Source organism: Orbicella franksi, chromosome 9 (assembly GCF_964199315.1).
Source record: "Orbicella franksi chromosome 9, jaOrbFran1.1, whole genome shotgun sequence".
Classification (NCBI taxonomy): domain Eukaryota; kingdom Metazoa; phylum Cnidaria; class Anthozoa; order Scleractinia; family Merulinidae; genus Orbicella; species Orbicella franksi.
Genome location: NC_138153.1, coordinates 19,426,181 through 19,448,637, shown reverse-complemented (window position 1 = coordinate 19,448,637; position 22,457 = coordinate 19,426,181). Strand labels below are relative to the sequence as shown.

At 37.7% G+C, this 22,457-nt stretch overlaps 1 protein-coding gene across 2 annotated transcripts; it reads right to left on the bottom strand.

Moving 5' to 3' along the window:
* Positions 1-1,798: 1,798 nt before the first annotated feature.
* LOC145497969 (putative protein phosphatase 2C T23F11.1) lies at positions 1,799-19,798 on the bottom strand. Of its 2 annotated transcripts, XM_081477843.1 has the most exons (12): positions 18,983-19,798; positions 16,809-16,912; positions 10,831-10,914; positions 10,532-10,597; positions 10,314-10,379; positions 7,357-7,430; positions 6,034-6,118; positions 5,578-5,634; positions 5,166-5,249; positions 4,725-4,790; positions 3,737-3,816; positions 1,799-3,389 (listed from the first exon to the last, which is right to left on the bottom strand). In XM_081477843.1, exons 2-12 carry the CDS (start codon positions 16,909-16,911, stop codon positions 3,198-3,200), a joined length of 957 nt encoding a protein of 318 aa, XP_081333969.1. In that variant the 5' UTR covers position 16,912; positions 18,983-19,798; the 3' UTR covers positions 1,799-3,197. The 2 variants fall into 2 exon arrangements, with proteins under 2 accessions (XP_081333969.1, XP_081333968.1); XM_081477842.1 differs by lacking the exon at positions 18,983-19,798 and having other exon boundaries at positions 16,809-18,968.
* Positions 19,799-22,457: the final 2,659 nt, after the last annotated feature.

Sequence of the window (22,457 nt, the reverse complement as noted above, 5' to 3'; positions counted from 1 at the left end):
AGGTTATCAGTCGAAGCCGAAAGCTGCTGCTGATAAGTAGTTCAGATAAGCTGATATCCGGGATTTCGGAAACCATTAGCCAAGTCCACTCAGGGGTGGCCCATTTGACTTTTGAGAGGGTGTCGGTGGGTGATTTGATGTAGGCATAACTTTGTCGTGACCCTTTCATGTACTAGGAAAGACGTGAATGTGTGTTTTGGCAGTGGTATTTTTTTGTCGTGTCCATGCATGATATTTTTTTCTCTGTGTAACATGCTTTTGCCGGCTCACTGAACTTACGTGAATGTCTTTTTTTTTGGCAGTGGTATTTTTTGGAGCAAGTGTACTTCCAGGATATATTTTTTCAAGATCACTCCCGCCCCCCCCCCCCCCCCCAACTACCCCTTTTTCAAGAGTCAAGTATTAGTTGTTCATGTTGCTGCGCGGTAACTAAAACTACACAAGGCTAAATCTTGGAACAATGTTGCAATCTTACAGCACCCCCTGACAATGTTCCCAGTTAGTTGTGAAAATAACACAGCTGCTATACAATGTCAACAACAGCAGCTGTTTCAGTACTCGTCTACTAACACGACTCAAAAGACTCCTCGAAATCTTCCAATGAGGACTCAACAAAACGAGTAGCTTTCAGCAATGGCTCATGGCTTCAGTTTTCTTAAGGACCTAAGGGAGACCAAACTCAAGGACAAAAAAGTTCAAGAGACCCATAAGTTCTCCGTATAGAACTTGATTTATTTCTATGTACAACCAGCTTCAGAGCCAGCTTGCATTCCAATACAAGTCCAGCAGATCCCGTAGTCTGTTTCGCAGGTGTTGTTCGAGTCGTCACGCAACACTCCCGAGGACCTGTTGTGTGACAACCTTAACTGCTGAAAAAGAGGCTAACATTCAAAACGCCACAGCAAAATGAGAAAACAAAATGCTCGGTTTCTTGTTGAGGCAAAGTTTAGAAAAGCTCTTAACTTAAATAACCCTTTCACAAAAAGTATGTAATAACCAAGTCTTCAAAACATTAGAAAGTTCTCTCTGTAATCACCACATATAAAGACCAAGAAAAACTGCCATATCCTCAGTAGCACTGCCGTAGTACTGACATTGCTTCGTGTTTGTTATCCCGTCACTCAGTTTAGACAACAAATGTTTGCTAGCTTATTCTCAGGTATTATTGATATCATGTGACTTGACCCAGTGTATGATTCGTCCCTGAAAACAGGGGTGAGTCTTGTCTCACAGACACTAAGTCTTATTAAAGGGAGCATTTCTTTTGTCCCCAGTAACAGTCCTACAAGCGACTGCGAGATGACACTCACCGCAAGTTTCTTACCATGCAAGTGGCAAATGATGGCTGGAGACAAGGAATTAGAGATTTTAGATCACTCGGCCCAATCAAAGAGATTGTCCCTGTGAGAGTTGCACTGTTAATTATTTGCTTAGTTAACATGTTGCAAATGTTTCTGGAGTACAAATAAAAATTCAAAATCTATTTAAATGTGGTCACAGATGTCTGCCATGCTTTCATTCTCCTTACCTGTCGTCTTGACATTGTATTGATATCTTATGGAGAAATTATTTAGATTTCAACCATTTTTGCAAGTTGCAACTGAAAGGGTTAACTGTTTAAGGTGGCTCCCTATAGTTTTACGATCGCACGCGCGTTGAGGAGGAAAGCTCAAGTAATCTGCATGCACTCAAAGGAAAACGTCAGTGTTTTTAGATATTTATGACGTCAACATGGAGCACAAAACGCAAAACTCACAGTGAATTTTCTCGCGTTTCCTTCGGTGAATTTTTTTTGAAATTTGGCTCAGTTATAAACACATACAATTCCTAAAAAATATTCTATTTTTGCTAAAATCTGTCTGAGCTAATCTAATATACTTAGAAGAATGACCATTTGCAGAATATTGGAAAAACCGTCTGAACAACCTTTACTTTTTACTTATTCAAAATGTCAGGCAATATCATTTCCATGATGTGCAAAATATGAAAAAATTCCACCGAACGAAAGTACAAATATTAAGGAGTTTATGCCAAAATGAGGAATATATATGCCTGTCATAAGATGAGATGTTGCCATGGTAACGGTCTTAATCCAAAAATTGGCAACCAAAAAATAGGCCTTATGTTAACAGTACCCATACTAGCAAATCTCTACAGGGAAAACTTTAAGAGAAATTAACTAAGTTTCCTTTTCTAACTTGCGCACTATAGGGAGTGTGTTCGTAAATACTCTAGGGAGCCACCTTAAGTGATCACACCAAGTGCAGTTTTAATACTACGCACGAGTTACAAGCAGGAAAAACAAAGACATGCTGCAAAATTACTCTCCACAAAAATGATTGCAAAAAGGTGACCAAATGATTATCAACAAAAATGATCCCAAAGCCAGAAGTTTGACCTAAAAAAAACAATAAAAATTGCACTAAGAATTGCTGATTCATGACTTCATGCAGTGAGGTCCTGTAACTAATTTATTTGCAAATTTTTTCCTCAACCTCTGAAACACAAGTTTGTCTTTTTTTGAAGGCTCTGACTTTGCAGATGAACTGTAACCAAGTGGTCTGAATTGGTTCCAAGTTGATATCCAATTCCTTGTGAACTGAAGGATTGTCTTGGAACTGAACAAAGAACTGGTCTGTCGTGCCGAGTATAGTGTACAGTGCAACGGATGTGTTGAAAATTCACCTTGTATCAATATGCAGAATCAACTGATTTCTTCCACACATCTTCCCATCTCATGGCCACACAGGATTAGCCAAGCTGTCCAAGCTAATTGGCTTGTGATATAACCGTCTCCAAAGTGTGACCAAGGAAGAACCCAGGAATCAAATTCAGGTCCAAGAACATCAATGATGGTCCAATGTACACTACGAAATGTCAATTCTCTATTCTTTAGCAAATTTATCCCCTTAAAATAACAATAAAAAAATCCTGGAAACACAAAAGGGCTTGAAATTCCATTTGTGTACAGTTAACTCTGCCCAATGTTGGACATCCTAGACTATCGTTTTTGTTCATGTTTTCTCGGGCAGTCAAAACCCTGAACAACTTGTATGTTTCCAGTTTCTGAAGTGCTGGCCTCCTCCGTTTATCTCCTCCATTCTAAAACATGCTTGAAACGCCAACGACACGCTGTTTTTGATGCTAAAATGATCACACTGACAATAGAAACTGAAGAATCCACGCTGACTTCAAAGTCAAGAATAAAAAGGTGGGGAATTATTGCCATTATATGAACTAGAGTCACTTGGTCCTGAACACTTCTCGCAGAGTTCTTCATAAGTTCCTCCTTGAAGAAAACACACAATAATCACTGTCATGTTATCGCAACCCAGTCCACCCATTTGACAGTCAGGGGCAAGACATCTTGTGAGAAGCTCTTCACAGATCTAAACAAAAACAAAAATAACAACAAGGAAAATAAGATGACAGCTAACTTTGCTAGTACAAGGACACTCCAACAGCCCTGACCACCCTTAAAAAGCTAGGATATAAACCACCAAACCACTGACAACTATTACACGCTAACCTCTAACTGTGGATTTAGTACATGCTTGTTAAATCAAAGCTTTAAAATAAAAAAAATATTCATAGTTTCAGTTTTCTGAGACCTTGGTGGTACAAGTCAGACAATGTCCCTTGTTGACAATTTTGTTAATTCTCATTACCTGTCTGCTTGAAAATGTAGTGTTATCATGAGGAGAATATCAGTGTTGATTTCAGTTTGTTTACATACCTGTTCAGGTTCCATTCTTTGAGCTATTCGTGTTCTCACAAAGTCTACCACTTCTTGATTGGACAAAACATCCCAGATACCTGTAAACATATCAAACATACTAAAAATATGAATCTCGTCATAAATTGAATGACAACCACTAACAGGCCACACTAACATACTAATTAGCCATGTGGTCTCACAGTCAGGGGTTTCATTAAGGGTCAGGTACCAGGCAAATTGACCTGCTGTGAGAACGATTGAATCGCCTGCCTGGTTTGACCATCTAGGGAAAAGTGACTCACAAGGCCCAAAGAAATCAGCTTCTTGAATTTAAGTATCTCTGCTAACATGTATCACAATTACTGACTTAGTCTGTGCCACACTAATACTACTTGAAAAAGATAGACACACTTCACAGCCACATTTGAAGCTGCTTGATTAACCAGTGATCCCTACACTTCTGTGCCATCCCACTGTCTCATAGGACAAGGTTGTCAGTAAAGCTGTGCTGACCACACTATAAATCATCTACAGGTGTAATAAGCTCCGAGTTGTGATTAGAGCCCAAAATGAAAAACTAGCTGCAACTATGTCAACAAGCTCAGCTGTAAACTGCAAAACACAAAGGGGCTAGAATGCACCAGGTGAGGTTCAGATGATCAATTCCTGCATTAAACTTGCTTAATACAAGACAAGACCAGTTTAAGATACAACACAGTGTGACTGGTCGACAATGGCACCACACTATTATATCTTTGACATTAATGTTATTTTATGGCCGCTGTTAATGTCTGGATTGCTAGCAAAAAACATGTGATGATTATTAGAGCAAGATAATAAACTTCTTTAGTTCTTAATTCTCACTAGCCTGGGACAATCCTGGGAGAATGGCACCCTTGGTCTTTCTTGTACAGACCTAATTTTGTCAGACCATACCTGGCAATATTCTCACAGTGTGGCCCTTACACTTGGCTTATAACAAGTATTATTGTTATTTAGGACTCACCATCACAGGCTAATACTATAAACTCGTGATCTGGAGTAACATCTTTCGTTATAACATCAGGCATAGCTAAAGTAAATAAAAAACAACCATCCTTATAAATTACACAGGCATTCAAGTTTTTGTAAATGTAGTAACACATCTACAATTTTGCTAACAAATGTTTAAATGTAAAAGGGTTGAAACGTCAGTTCTACATGATAGTGGAATTGTCTTGGTCTTCTGTTTTGTTGGTCCTTAGCAAACCTTTGTCTTGATAATTCACAACAGCATGGTCAATATAATCCCAAAAATTTGTCATAACCCAATATAAATACTAAAAAAATACCAAGCAATTCTCTTGCATGCTCAGGTGAACAACAGCACAAGTAACTATTAAATAAATAATTGAAGAAACCCCATAAACACTGCTGAAACTGATTGTTTAGTAAGTGATGTTGATACCTGTAACAATCTGTTCCTCTGCAGACTTCTTATCGTTCTTTTTGAAGCAGAAATCTCCAAGTGCCCGGGATAAGGCTAAGTTACCTGAAGGAAACAAGAAACAAACTTTCCTATTATACATAATGGTAAGCCTCATAAGTTTAGTGGCACATGAAGGATAGCACAAGACCAGTCTCTGTCATCGCAACTCACCCTGGATGGGATTCTAGTTGGCCCCTGGCTACCCCCCACCCCTTAAACTTTGTCAGGGTTATGCTACCAGTTCATTGGTGCCTATTTGTAACACTTTGGTGTAGATAGCAAATGGTACAGCAAAGTAGACTTCACCATTATGCCAATGCATTTCACACCCTATCACAAGAAATACACGTAATTATGACTTTTTTGAGCAGTCATTAAATTGTCTACATACCATTTACTCTGTTAAACTCTACCCAGCCACCAGCAGCAATGATTCTTCTTGTTTCATCTTAAAGAGAAAAGAAGCTCATAACCATCATAAGCCTTCTCCAATAAGGTGAGCAAAGCACACTGTAAAGTCATTTCAGACTACTAACAAACAGTAATATCAATGTTCCATTATAACCTTTCTCTAAGTCAATAATAAGTTTAAAATATCTACAAGTTCATGTTGCAAGAGAAATGGATCCCTTGTTCTTGGACTTCATGTCATAACAAATAACGTTATAACAATTCCAAGTTTCACAAAATTACTTGGGTAAATCTTTTTCAATGTCTGCAATCCACACCTGCACATCACAGCCAAGGATTGATTGTGAGTTTTGTTAAATTTTTACACAAGAAAAATAATTGAAGTATCTAGGAAGATTTCAGCCTGGAAAAAAAGTTTTATAGTATTCAGTACTACCATCATTGCTGGGTTTATGATCATAGGACAACTGTTCTACTGCTCCTTTCTTTGATGCAATTGCTCTAGAGTCACCAACATTTCCCTGATAAAAACAACATAGACAAACAATGCATGTTTAAAATTACAAGAGACAGCTCTGAAGAAGTACACAGCAAAAACATAAGTCTACTGGTTTAAAGTGCCTATGAAGTAAAAAATAATTCCTGCTTATTTGAAAGGCTTTTCAAAGTAAAGAGGAATGGCATTTTCCTTTTTGGAATATCTTTTTTCATTTAAGAGATATTTGCGTTTTTGTAAGGAAAGTGATGACGTCATAGGTGGTTCCTCTAAAACAGCACAACACTCAATTGAGAATAACTCTAGAAATATTAAAACTGTGTTCTTCAAACTTGGCACCAGAAATGTACATCACAAAAGAAAGAGAATGACACCTACTATGCTGTTGCCATGGCAACACTCTTGGCTCCAGACTCTTTCTGTGAAAAACCAAATATCCCCATTTGCAACATTTTCAAGTGGAACAGAGGGTCTTGCTCATAACACGCATGGTTCCCATATTGTCTTAACTCTCCCCATTAGATTGGTGGGAGTAGATGATCCTTGTTTAAGATAAAATCTGGGAATTTTAGTCTTCATTAAGACAGAACCAGCGGCATAATTGTTGTTATGGCAATGGCACGACAGGTGTCATTATGTTTCTTTTGTGATTTACATTCCTGGTGCCAAGTTTAAAGTACACTGCTTTAATATTTCTAGAGTAATTCTCGATTGACAGGGCTTGAAAAAAACTTGAATTCCAACTTGCCCTTGGGACAAGTATCTCTCAAGTTTTGCTTGCCCATGGCAAGTCTTAGTTTGCCCTTTTAATGATTTAGTTGGCGGCTGACTTGCTTGGTCTCTTGCCCATTGGGCAAGTGAGAATGTAAAGTTACTTGCCCAGAAGGAAAATCTACTTGTCCGGGGCAATGGGACGGCACTTTTTTTGAGCCCTGATTGAGTGTTGTGCTGTTTTGGTGGAACCACCTATGACGTCATCACTTTCCTCATTTGCATAATACAAAAACGGGAATATCTCTAAAACCAAAAAAGATATTCCAAAAAGGAAAAAGCCATTCTGCTTTACTTTGAAAAACCTTTCAAATACACAGGAATTAATTATTTTTTACTTCATAGGCACTTTAAAGAGAGTCTTTCTTACGGCAGTCTCAACAAAGCACACATCATCAAGTACTACAGACATAAATTACTGTAAGCACACTGGGTACATAAAATAACTAAATACGATTAATTAGGTAACATGAGCACAAATGAGATTCTTACACAATAAATTTTGTTATTTTTGAGAATTATTACTATCGCAGTTGTTCCAGCCATTTCATCTTTCATCTGTTCATCTAAAATTAACAACCAAATTAAATTCATTGTTTAGTACTATTGTCTATTGTAAGTTTTTCAAAATAAATCAATATGCTTTAATTAAAGGTAAAACTCTGTGGTAGTGGTATTAATGGCAACAATATAGCCCCAATATTCAGCTAAAAATCTGTCGAGAAACGGACCCAGCTTGCTCAGGGTAAAGCAAAAAGAAAGGCAATGTTCAAGCTTCAGACAAGTAACAAAGATGTACTAAATAAATCTGTCATTTTCACTAGGCCCTCCAAATTTTCTCACTTGCACAGTCAAATAGTTAAAGTGCAACTAACCCCCAATTTTTTTTTTTCGCTAAAATGAATCTACTTGTTATTTGAAATACTTCTGTGAAAAAAATTTTGGATTCGGCTGAATCCTCGATTTTCTGTGCCCTGACGAAATCTCAAAAATAGCTCTAAAACACCGCCATTTTGTTTCGCAACCAAGTTTGAGGAGAATGGGTCCAGTGGCTGTTCTGACCTCTACCCAGGAAGGTTGAATATCTCACGTCCTCTCATTTCCTTCAGGATGGTGCAGTACTCATTCGAAAAGTGCTCAGAAATGCCTTCCAGAAGTGCTATTGGCTGTTGCAGCAATATCCCAGATATAAAGAAAGATATACTGTACAATTTACTGATGATGAGCAGTCAATGCTACAATAAAGACATAAACGGTGGTTGATTTTGTTGAACCGAAACAAGCGAACTGAGTCCGTGAGAACCATTGAAGAACTCTCACTGAAGTTTGTTCTGCAGACTTTCAAACGCTATTTTCAAAATTTTCTGCTTAAAACCAACCAGCAATTTGTAGAAGTACTACCGACAAACTATATCTTTCAGTCCCGCAGTATTTATAACATAGACGGCAAAGTTGTGTGATTAATCAAGAAGCGTTACGACCGATGTACTGATATGTAGATGTACGTCGCAACTGTACGCCAACAACCAACGCTTATTTCCTATTTGATTTAGCTAAAAGTCAAAGACTAATCCTTAAGAATTACATGATAACGAAACTGTTAGACTCATAGAGTTTTTCAAAGCTTTGGAAATCAGCAGTGCGACAAACATTCTGTGCAATAGTTCGTATTCATATTCTGTACAATAGTGTTGAAAATACGACTGCGTAACATTATCTGTGGACCCCTCAGGGAACACATCCTTTTCGCTTATCCAATAAATTTCACTGCAAACTTTGAGAAAAATTTACATTGGTTATTTGGAGTTACGACTTAAAACATGTGACAATGTGAAATCGGTAATTGTATGAAATGTTTCCTTCTGCCTTTGCTTCCCACAGCTTCAAAAATATAGGTCCAAACAATTCTACGATTTTCAATCAATTGAAGCCAGTGTTTTGGAGGCCATCAAGTTTCGAAAACTGCAACACTTACGTCGCTCTTATAAACATGAAGTATTCCAGAAAGTAAAACACATACTGGATTTAATAGAACAACCATACCTTGACAAATACATTCTCGCTAGGGACAAATGTAAACGGGCTATAAACATGTGTGGGAATTTTGTGTTTAGGTGACAAAATTACCATCCAAAGCAGTGCTTGAGTTTTCTTTACTGCTTTTCGTTTGCCTGCTCCTCCACTTCGTATCTAGCTTTCCATTTCTAATATACAAGCAGCTCGTCCACAAAGAAGTCTTCCCCGTTGTTGCTTGAAATATTGCAAATTGCTCTCAAAGCTCTAAGCAGTGAGTTCACAGTTGTCGAACGTGCTCGATCGAAGTTTATTTCGGATTCTTCCGAATTGAAACTTAACTCTGGCTCCAGTGATGAAAAACTTGGCTGTTTTATTCCCAAAATATATTGGAATGATTAGTTTTGTTTTTCATTTTCTCGAGCAAATACAGAGAGCTGACTAAGGCGCCATTGTGTTTGGTTCCTGGGTAAATGTCATTGGCAACCGCCCCCCCCCCCCCCCCCCAGACTCCCTAAAACACGGTTGTGCAACACTTCAAGCGTGACTTTGAAAGGGCATAAAAAATCGAGGATTCAACCAAATTCAAAAATTTTTTCACCCAAATGCTTTGAATAACAAGTGGATTCATTTTAGCAAAAAAAATTTTTGGGGTTACGGGCACCCTAACAAAAACTTGTTTCCCATTACGCAATCATTAAGCACAGAGTGTAGAATAGGTAGAATCCACTGACCCAACTGCAAAATCCAGTAGCCCCCATCAAATGACTATCAAATGACTTTCTTTGTTCCCTGGACAATTTCTGACAGAGTGACCATGCGTTTTACCTCTCCCAACCTCACTGACAGCTGCCTACCTAATATTGATGCACAGTTATCCATCTAGCCTCAGCTGATAAAGGTCTGGATAGTGCTATCCATCAAGTCCCAATCGTTGAAAGGGTGAATAATTCTATCCACTATACAAATAACTATCCAATGGATACTGGGGTAAGTGCAGGCAAAACAAACTACACTACCCAGTGGATGGTGATTTATAACACTATCCACTGGATAAATCACTGTCCAATGGATAGTATACATAGGTCGTTTTGCCAACACTTATCAATTGGATAATGATTTATACCGTGGATAGTGGTATCCAACCTTTGAACAACTGGGGCCAGGTGAATTACTACCTAATAGGTAGTGCAGTTGGTTTATTTGTTACACTAATCTACAGCCTGGTGATTTATCTAAACATTACCTTGGAATTAATAAGCGAGAATTTAATCTTTCTGGTGCTACATATTTTGAAAGATAATACTTACAAGTGGGAGTTTAAAATGAGAGGAGGAAAGAAGCTGTTTTCTAGGGCAAGGGACTTTTTCTGAGATGCGGGCTACCATTCTACTGGAGTTGTAAATTACTGCTGGGTAATTTCCTTACACACATACCTTTCTGCATGTCTATATCGCATGACAAGAAACCTCCTTTTATTGCTTCTGATATGTTTCCCTTTGCTGCGAACAAAATATAAAAAAATATAAATTAAAAAAACGAGAAAGTGAAAGGGCCTACAAGTTAGGTGACACATCATGCTACACTTTAAGAAGGAGTAAGACCTAATTATACTAAGAAATATTAAGTAAAGCTTTAGGATAATCTGCCTTACCCCAAGCAGGATGACTGGTGATCTTTGTGTGGACACATCTGCCACAATACTGTGCCACCCTAGCACCTAACAATAAAAGATACAGAAATAGAGCATATAAACTGCATATTTCATTATCTTTCATTTCTGCTGGTAAATGACAAAGACCAAGAAGCAACGAAGTGTTGGCTAAACAAAAAGGTTGTAAAAGAGGGTTAATAAGTACTCACTGTACTAGATATTGTCTGTTGTTCTAGTCATCGCTACAGTGAGTGTCAGTGCAAGAAGAATGATACATCTACTGTTATAGTAGCACCTACCTCCATGACCATCATAAACTCCAAAAAAAGCAGTGCCTTTGTCTTCTTTGAGAGACAAAATCTCTGTATGTGAATCCTCCATGTCTGAACAATACGTGTAAGTTAAGAACTTTTCATACATTTCTTTATGAATGACAGTAACTCATTTACACATTCAAGAAATCACAAAATTGGCTCTGGGGGAGGGTGATCCTCAGTGGGCAGTTGCTCACATTTGTAGACCGTAAGGTGACATTAAGTGCAGGCCAACTTTTTGCCACATAAACATGCCTCACCTGCCAGGCATTGGTCATAACATGTATGACAGAGGATGCACAAAACAAAGAGAGCTAATGTTTTAGCTTTGCCAACTTGGAAAAGGTTTGCCATGTAAACCCTGAGTAAAAATGGCTGGAGGATGGGGCAGGAACAACTCTTACCCACATAGACAGGTCCAAAATGAAGTAAATACTTGGGGACTGGCTCAATACCATGGAGGCAATGTCAGGCTTTGTTGGGATTGATGACATCATGTGTCAAAAGTTGGATTCAAGGTGATTCCTGACAACTGCATTACACATCGCTAATGCACCACTCTTGCATCATTGGCAAATGCACACAAGTGGGGGCACATGCACAACATCAAGAGATTTCCTTAACAGGCCAAGCTTGACAGTGAAATAAATGCTTGTTCTCTCTAAAAGAGCATAGGTAAAGTCTGCATGTGAGCCAAGTGGCCCATCAGGCTGGAGCTTATCCCGGTTTCTGTAGCATGAAGCGACTAGGAGTATTTCTACTCCCCCCTGGATGGGATGCTAGTCCATCGCAGGGTTACCCCCATCATTAAGTTCGCCGGTACCCATTTATACATGTACACCTGGGTGGAGAGAGGCACTGTGAGAGTGAAGTGTCTTGCCCAAGAACACAACACAATGTCCCCGGCCGGGGCTCGAACCCGGACCACTTGATCCGGAGACGAGCGCACTAACCATGAGGCCACCGTGCCTCCCCAAAAGAGCTTGGTGACCAACATTTTTTATACCATGATTTTGGTGTAAAAATCATCCTCTTTAATGCACATGATTAGGCATAAATGAAGTAAGATAGGCCCATCATATCTATTTTATGAGCATGGCGACCTACCTTTTTTTAATTCTCCATGTATTTTGCAAACAATGCTTGGTAGGGAACACTTCAGTAAAGTTTCATAAAAGTCATTCAACATCTTAAATTTTTCTGTGGAATCACCTTAAAATGTGGTGCTATGCCAGGGCTCCTGATTTTCAGATATGTTGTGGAAAAAAAAGTCACATTTTGTGGGATTTTCAGAGACAAATTTGTGGAAAAAATGGCTGATTTTGCATCAGATTCCCGGAAATTTTCGGGGGAAATTTCACTGAAAAACGATTGGTAAAAAACGACCAATTTTGTGGGAATTTTCTAGGCAAATTTCACTGGAAAGCAATTGGTTTTGCACAGATTTCAAAAATGTTATTAACAAAAAAAGGCTGCAATTTTGCAATGTTTTGGGGGAAATGATAAGCATTCGCCTATGCAATAACAACAGTAACAGAAACACCAACTACTTATTAGTATAGCCTTTCTAAAACTGGGGATCATCATTTGCTCTTTTAACAACATGCCCAAGAAATGTGCCAATGGCAAATTTTTTCCCAATGTGGCTACTGTCCAGTTTTTCACAGCATTAATCTAAGAATGCCTGGTAGTTTTTGGACGTTGTTTACTTGTTGCAGCGACGATGTTTCACGATAATTTTCCAAGTTTACCACTTGCAAGTAAACAGCCCCAACAGCCAAGATAAGTTTCAAATATGTTGTACTGACATTTTGTGGTACTTTGAGTGTTTTTGTGAATTTCGCAGATTTAATTGAAATTCTTGGCTCTGTGACTACGCAAAATATCAGAAGCCCTGCTATGCAGATGACAAGGTAGTTTGCTGTGGAAAATTTTCTTTGTGATAGAGGAGAGTGTGACATGGTGCTAACCTTCCATGAATGACCCTGTGCACAAAAATGAGCAAACTTACTATTCAGTAATTGAACAGTTTGTTCGTTCAGTACCACTGTTCCACTTGGTATTCTCAGAACATAGACACGCATGTCTATGTTTTATGTATTTTTCAGAACATACAACGTAGACATGATTGAGTCACCAAATGCTGTAGTTTCTTTTAGTTTTTAAATTACAGTCAAACCTGTATTAAGCAGACCCCATATTAAGTGGACACCCTCTATTAAGCAGACAGCAGTGCAAGTCCCATTTTTTCTTTTCCCACACTTACTGTAAGAAATACCTGTATTCGACCGACACCTCTATTAAAGGAGCTCAGTCACGGTTTGGGCATATTGAAAAGTTTAGCCTCAATTTTTCAAATTCGTTGTTTGTAATCTGTGTTAATCTTCTCCATCCTTAGCCATCCTTGTTCCTTTATGATTTATCATTATCTCTTAGGTGTTTTTCTATCTTATTAAACTGTTATTTTGAGGTTTCCTACCATTTAAAGGTAATCTTGTATGTCACCAAAATAACTCAAAATACCATGACTGAGCCCCTTTAAGCAGACGTGGACAGCTTAACCTTGACTTTTATGGTCATTTCTATCGTGCAGTTAGACACCTGTATTAACCAGACACTGAATCAAAGGCTCTGTGAGCCAACTCGTGAATTTGGTAGGCCACTGAAATTTAAATATCGTCAATAGAAAACGATGTTTGATTTCCATACTAGGGTATGAACCGTTCTAAGAAGTGTTGGACTGGTAAATGGACATTTTGAAGAATATGACATGAAATGCAATTAGGCCTCAAAGACAGAAAATATGGCCTGAGTGGGAGTTAGTGTAAGACATTGTAAAAGCCATTGTAAAATTACACAGTATAGGTTATAATCAGCTGCAAGTGACTCACCCAGATTTGAGTGTAATTAAGGAAATTGCACAGAAAAATATGAGATGTATATTTTTACTTGGTTTTATGAAAATATGTCTGCCAGTAAAACTGCTTCTTTACAAATGGAAACCCAAGACATTATGTATTAAATTAGTTCAGAAGGAATAACTAGTAGATTTACTATGAAGGACTGTCAAACTATGAAATCAGCCAAACTCAAGCTAACTGAAGGTATCAAATGTTCCCCTCTAATCTTTGATTATCTAGCAGTTTTGCAGTGAATTGATCGCATTTATGGTGGTTTTACATCAACTGGTTTGTTTTGGTAATCATGACTATGGTAAAATCAAACTGCCACTTACCAGTCTATGTGCTTTATACAAAGCCTTAAAGAGCAAGTTCATTTAATAAATGATTCTGAGGAAGGCAATCACAGAGTCTAAATAGTTGAAAGCGAGCAGTTTACAATTCAACTATTGTACAATATGTTGTTGTTACTAGTTGAAATAGTCATGATAGAAGTTCATGGTGCTTATATGAATATAACCAAAGAATAGATGGAAGGTGCTGAATTCATTATTTGATGTTAAGTTCTCAAGACCACATTGTTGTTTTCAGTGAAGTTGACAGCAATAGTTCCAACAAATGTAATACATGTACTTCTTTCTTTGTAATTTGTGTTATTAACTGCATGAACTCCAGTGATGCTGTCCCTGCATTTTTCACGCTGTTCATTTTTTTGTAGCTTCAGATACTGTAACTGGTACTAAATCCTGAATGAATATAGCCGGCTGCAGTGCTGTATGTCTCTGTCAATTACCATGTGCAAATAACTACATGACTGTATATCATTCCAGTTCTTATAGTGTATTTTAGTAGTCTCCACAGTCCAGTTGCCAATGTATGTGATATAAGCTCTGAATGATCTGCTATTTTATAACAAGATATGACAAGTGTTAGCAACAAATGTTTTAGTAAAGCTGTTGGTCCACCCTGACACCACACCTGTTCTGGATTCTTCACTTTTTGTCTTCTAGATGACTTTTTTGCAATTTCCTGTATGTGATCTGGGTTCTCTGCTTTCCGTTTCCTTTTAAACTTTTTGTCAATTTCTCTTTCGTGTTCTGGGTTGGTCATTTTCCTTCTTGTATCAGTTTGCTTCTTTTTCTCCGTAATTGTTTCAATATTTTGTACCTTTGCATGGAATTTTGACTCTCTCTTATTCTAAAATCTGCACTAGCTCTTCTCTTTTTCATGTATTCTTTCATGCAACCTTGATCAGCTCTGTATTTTTCTTGTTTATCAATTTTCTTCTTTCAACTACAGTTAAATCACATGTTTTGTTGTTTGGTACCTGACAATTTCTCGTTTCTACCGTAGAAACATAATGAGTTTTACTTATGTGTCCAATGTAAATGTTTGTGTATTCTCCTGTCACATTCACTGCTTGAAAAACAGTAACAGGAGCAAATGTTTGAAATGATTCAGCGATATGAATTGACAGATTTAGGCAATTGGCCAGTACTTGAATTACAATTGCATCAGCCCTTGTTCACTGACATGACATATTGTTCAAATAGTCTTGCCAAGAATGATCAGTGTTACTCTTTATGAACTGTTCAAGGTTCTGCAGTAAAGTACTTGACTTTACGAGCACTTCCCGAGGACAGCCGAAGTACGGTCGATCTATCAATTCCATTTTCTTTGACAAAAAAAAAAAAAAAAAAATTAACCATGACCGAGGATAACCATAAAAAACCTTTTATTGTTTAAGCTACAAACTGTAAGTGCTTACCTGGCAATGGCTCGAAGGCTTTTTCTCACAACAATGAACGACTCCAGTCCAGAAACGTTCAGCAAGCCATTCGTGGGCTCAAACTTTACGAAACACTTTCCAACGTTGATACAGCTCCAGGAATAGCAAACACAGCCATCTTAAAGGAGTCACTTAACCAGTGGGCCATGGGCGACACTTTATAATCGGTCTAGGCGAGTGTGAAACTCAACTTCGCGAACGCTCGAGTCTTTTGAGCCCACGGTGGAATTAACCGAAAGATCAGCGTTTTGACACTACTTAATAAATCTGTTATTTTCGCTCCGTCTAAACAACTTGCAAAGGTGGTCTCGTGGTACTGCAAAGGACCTACTAATCCGACCTGCCACCAAGGGGTGACGGGTTCAAATCCGCCGCCTGCATAAAGTTTTTCGTTTTTCTTAATTTCTTTTCTTTTTTATCTTTTTTCTTTCTCGGACACACTAAATCATTTTCCTGTATATATATATATATATATATTGAAAAAATAGAAGCACTGACACCATAAATGAAATATACGCTGCAAACTGCCAAAAGTATATTCGGAGATTGGCCAAACTTAATTCAGGGATGAAAAACGTACAGTTTTAAACTCTTTTAAGATTCTCATTGGCTTCTTTTTCACCCACCACTATTCTTAGCAACAAAGATGGCCATTCCTTTTGTTTATTACTCGCCAAAAACTATCAAATGCACGTAAAAGCCTGAAATCGAAAAAAAGTTTACAGGAATCGACCAATCGAGCGAGCGAGCGAGTGCCATTCTTCACATCATATCTACAACTCGCTCTTGCGCATCCGCACAATTCACGAGTTAAAAAGGATGCAAGATTTTTTGTCCACGTTTTAATAGATCAGTCATTTAAGTTTGCCAACAAACAGCTGTCACAGAAATGTGATATTTTATAACTCACTAATGTTTTTACAAAACTTTTGTTCTCGTTTGATTTTGTGAACCTTCGCATAATTTGATCAATATAGATACTGCTGCTGTGTTCTTAAATCACTTTACCTCATATACTTGTCATTGTTTATGGAAATATGGTATTTCAGAGTTATCAATTGTTTGCAAGAATGCTATTTGACCCTTTCAAGGCCTTTTAATACTAACGAATATCAATAAGACCCTTTTAAGACGAATTCTGAGGGAACCTGTTTACAGCAGACACCCTGTACTAAGTGGACACTAGCACTGGTCCCGAGGGTGCCTGCCTAATACAGGTTTGACTGTAATTGCACCCAAAGAAATTATGGATCTGCAGACTTAACAAAGGATACTTATCCTCCATCCCTGCATACAAGAAGAGCCAACTTTGTACAACTTGTTTGAACAGGATGATGTCTCCTTTGTGGTCACTGGCTCTGAGAGAGTCTGACCCATCCTGGAAGAGGAAAAGACCACACCTGTTTCAGGAGCCATTGCATTCTTGACCAAAAAGCTCTAACCTTTTGTACAATTTTTCTTGCAGCCTATAAATCATTGGCTCTGGGGTTGAGAATGAAATCATCAACCTTGATTCCAAGATTACTATTTTTTTTTAAATGTTGTGGATTAAAATAACATTCTAATACACACAGTACTCAGTTTCAGGACACTAAATTACTGGAAACATTTCACAGTGATCACATAAACAATATACTCCTTGCTATTTTCAAATGTAACAGTAGACATCCTGAGGGAATGAAGGAAATTTTAAAGCTAACAAAATTACCCTCTCTCTCTCCGTACTCTTAAATCTCAGCTACTACCAAATATTACGTCTCCTTTGCACTGAATTTTACGTTTAAAAAATTATGACTTCTTAAGACCACAATACAGAATAATTATTTCAGTTTGTAAAATAAACAAATAAATAAATAAATAAATAAATAAATAAATAAAGTTCTGGAGCTAAGGATGGAAATAAATGTATGTACTAGGTGGACAACCAGATATTGTTTTGAGGTTTTCCCTTTGACAGTTATGCAGATTTTTCATATCTTAGCATGGCATCCATATTTTACAAAATTTGTACACATCCAAATAAATTTTATTTATGCAATAGTTCTTTCATGTCAAGAATGCATTGCTTTGAAACAGGGTGATGCTGTTAAACCACCAAAACCTGAATCACTTGGACTAAAGAACAAAAAGAGAGTAAAATATGGATTTATTTAATAACCTGGAAGGCAACATAATAAAAATTTCATGTATTCCAACCGAAATTTTTCTCATTGAACACAATCCTGACTTCTTAAACTGTGCATTTCACTGCCTATGAACCCTGTGTTTTTAAACAAAAGGGGCCAATTAGATTTCATTTGTCACATTTTATTAACACATTGAAGATAATTTCATAGAAGGTTCAAGTTTACAGTAAATAAATATCTTTTGTGCCAGGAATACAAGTACTTGCCACTGCAGGAATTGACAACTATATGCAAAAGCAAAGCTTTTTCTTGCATTTTCTCTGACAAAAGATATGTAAGCTTATATCAAGAAGCTTTACTGGTGTCTGAGTCAATTAATATTGCTATGAGGCCTCTTTAACTTTTATACGGTTATATTAATTGTTTTAACTTTAACACACAGTGCAACAAAAATATTAATTAAAAGAAAATGTTGTCAAGAATAGAACCACAAGGAACATGTACATGTTGCTTTGGTATGCAGAAATTCTCACAGAACAATGAGTTTATGCTAGATCAGAAGCACAGTTATGACACTAATGATTTTGTATTTGTTTGTAGCAACAAGAAAGACCTTTTATAAGATAGAAACAGACTACTGATAAACTATTGACAGACAACATTGTTTTTAATTTTTATCTAATTTTATGACTTGTCTTCATACAACATGATAAAACCAGCACCCACCACAAGAAAATCCCGTGTTTAAAAGAAGACAACAATTTGATATTAGCTCGCAATTGATACAACAGAATGCAAGAACATCATGTGCCATTACGAAAACATCCGTTCGGATGACAACAAGAATGCTGAATGTCAACTCTAAGCTACGATGAAACAAGAAAAAACGTCGACATGTGTCTAGCAACGGTGTAAAGAACACCATTTAGAGGACGAAAGGATTGCGAAGCCTTGTTGTTGATCATAAAATTATACAGCTTTTAACAAACCACTAGAGAGCATCCACATTGATTTAAAAGCCGAGCTTATCATTCTGTAAATCACAAAACTTTTTCTATCGTTTTCAGTTTGTGCACACGGAGCTCGTTAAAAAACGGAGAGCTTACTCGTAAACAACAAACTCTCAGAATTGCACTAGGACGAGAGTCACAATCAAACTTGCTTGACAACTGAGGAAGTGACACCATTAACAAGCAAGTAAGCTTAATTTCACTTCTAGTATTCACCCTATAACTACTTATAAACACATAAACGAAACGAATTACGTACACGGACGACAAATATAGCTAACAGCTTCTAAACACCCTGCGCCACTGGCTCACCTTGAATTTGATAAGAAAGCAATTTACAGCAAACAGCTGGCTCGAACACACTTGGAGCTATTAATATCTAGGACAGTACTCGGCGTTGGCAAAGATCAGAGTCAAATCTCCAATGTTTCATGTAAACAGACACATCGCAAAATTCTCGCTCATCGACATCTTGAAACTCGACTCCAGGTCACGTGAGAGGGAGATACGTATTGCCTAGAGGGGGTGTAAATTATTTAGCTTCGACAAGAAGAAAGAGGGAAGGTGTTCTTTGTATCGATCGACTTTGAAACGACTGCCAGATATGAATGATCGGTGTTAATTTTGTTACACGCACAATCGCACGTGGTTGTCGACCCATTTGCCCCCTAAGGGAAAATATTCCGGTCATTTGAAGTCTGATCCCCTCTCCCCCTGGTTACAAGCCATATCCCCCACCCTGGTTGCGAGCTAGTTTCCCCAACTCCAATTTTTCTCACCTCTCGACATAGCGTTCACTGTTCACGTTTGAAATCAGAGAGCCCTTTTACAATATATGGTCCATAAGTTTCTCGACAGTTCTTTTTCAAAGAGAGTTTTGAATACCACTGTAAGTCCCCCTCAACCACCACCCTCCAACACAAAGAATGTAATCCATGATCCACGAAGAGCAAAAGTAAAAAAGGGTAAAAAGTTTTACTGCTAGAAAACGATGTTAAGTTAAGCGCCCGCCCGGTGTTCGGGAGGTCATGGGTTCGACTCCTGTCGGGGACTCAGAATTTTTCTTTGTCCCACGCTCTTGTCATGTTGATTAATTCACCTTCAAATTTCATTACCGAGCTTTAAATTCACCGCCTTTATTAATTTATCACTTATCATTTATTGTCCTGTAAAGATGGTCATGGGGTGATTTTGATGTGAAAGCAATTTAGTTCAAAAGAGAAGAAAGGAAATCAGTGACCATCCTCTGGAAACTGACAAATGTCGGACAGACCAAAACACTCTACACAGAACTCAGTTCACCTTAACGTCATTTATTCCCCTACTCGGCGTAAATCAAATTAATTTCAAAGTCGCTATATTTGACCTAACGCTTGCTTGCGCATTGCATCTGCTATTAAAGAAAGTAATAAAAGTTGCACGTACACAAAATACAAAACCCGCTAACGGGTTATCTTACATCACGCGAACCTCACATGTGCCTGGACCTCCTCTACGGAGGCAGGGTAAATGCTACGTCGGTACTAAAACTAAATTCAGAAATCACGAGTTGTTAGTTATTTTACTGGAGGCCTGACATCACGACTACATTACTGTATCAGTAATTTTACTGTTCCTAACTGCACAATAACTGTCAGTTATGTATCTTTAGCGACGCTAATGCAGTCTAGAAACTGGAGAGTACATATTTACTCCCTAGCAGCATGTAAAACAGAAATGGGAAGAATATTCGGTACATTGATCACCCCTGAGAAATCGTGAGATATTGTGTACCTACAGACCTTAACCGATTTTAACAAAGGGAATTTAAAAGAGAAAAGAAATCACACTGGAAGTGGCATTGACATGTTTCTTTATGGGGGACATCGCTGAAAATTCCTCCCTTAGTTTTAAGAACATCTTAATTTTACAGGTAAGAACGGTCTTAGTTAGAGATCAACCTGTGGATATTTTCGGGAACTGAAGGAAACCAGCATTGAATCAGACCAAGAATCACGCTTGCCACAAGCACCGCCGGCTGGGAGGTTGGAGGTTGAGGGGCTCTGGGGACTAGAATGATGTTTCGTGCCACCAAACGCAGCAAAAGAAAAAAAAGAGACTTAGCAGAAAAAAAAAAATTAAAAGAAACGAAAACCACACACACCGAACAACTTTCACAACTGTGAAAGTTTGGAACAATTTGAATGAAAGTATTAAAGACCTTCCCCTTAAAAGTTTCAAAAACAAAGTTAAGCTAACATCTCACAACCACATTGCCAACATTCATGAGTTTTCATCTGGCACTCACTAGTGATTGATATATTAATTTACTTTATTCCTAGGTATTTAGCGATTTTCTGATTTAACCCGCTTACTTCGATCTTTTTAATTTTTTTTTATATTTTCCCCCTATTTTGTCTCCTTACAGCCCACCCACCCCTCCCCCACCTTAAGCTTTACGGCCAACCAACTTCTCCCTATGAAGAATACTGTGAATCTAATATTACTCAGCGCGATTAGCTATTAAGTTATTCTGGGTGAATGTATTACCAAATTTTCTGTTTTAATTACCTTTTATCTTCTTTTTATCTCCAAGAGTTTTTCTATCTGGGTAATGAAGCGTCTGGTGGCTTTCAAAAGAAGAAACTAAATGAGGACACGCTAGAAAGTTTTTCTGGTTGTTTTGGTCAACAATAACTGATGTACAGATTGAAGGATCTCTCAGTTATGATATGAGCATTGTGTCCTTTCAGTACACACACTGTATGTTTTGTTGCTTTTTTATTGAATCTGTTCATATTGCCGGGGGGAACTGATAAATAATAACTAGTCCTGTACAAAGTCTTTTGTTTGTCTGCCACAACTACATGCAATAAGAAGTAAATTTCGTCACTGAGCTGATTCAAATCGTTAGTATAAAAGAGCATTGAATACTGCAAAAACCCGCCTGTAAGAACCTAACGTTTTTCAAGTCTGGCAAAACTGGGGTAATTTAGGCTAAGTAGGATCCTAATTAGGTTCTTAATTTCTATGAAGGAGATATAGTTGTTAATTACTAGAAAAATGAATAAACCTGGGTTTCAAACCGTTTGGTCCTTCAATACACAGTATTTATTAACTGTGTTATGTATTTTCTTGTGATGTAAATTTGCAATCTCAAGGTCAAACTCCTAGATTATAATGATTATCATAATTTAGCGGTAATCCACATTTAAAAACCTTCGTGATCTTCCTTGGCTAAACAGGTTCTCATATTTTTAGGCATTAAAATGGTAAATTTTTTGCCAGAAGGTTCTTAAATCACCAGGTTCTTCCATGCGAGTTTTTACTGTATTGGGCGTTGGCAAAAATATCTGCAAGTAGCTAGCAGTATTTGTGAAAAAATTTAAGAGGAAAATAAACAATCTTTTACCACGAAACAAAAACTTGTTAATCTATGCAAGGAAACCTAGTTTTGGAACCAAATAAAATTGTTGTCATTTGTCTAAAGAAAGCCACATTTCATTCTCCAAATTCAAAGCGAAAATTTTACTGTAACGCTTTAAACAAGAGTCAAATCGTTTGACAACTGTAAAATATTTGTTGCCAAAAACGCATTACAACGACAAGCCTTTTATACAAAGAAGCAAGCGAAGCCTACTCTTGCCCGGGCGGCAGTCGTTCAGTCGCCCGCAAGTATTATTTTGCTTTCACGCTCGACGATCTTAAGACAAAATAGAAGGTCTGTCAACTGACCTCCGCGAACTAACCTCTCTGGCATAAGTAAAGAGTAAATGAAAAACGCTCTGCGCTAGGAAGAGTCATAGTG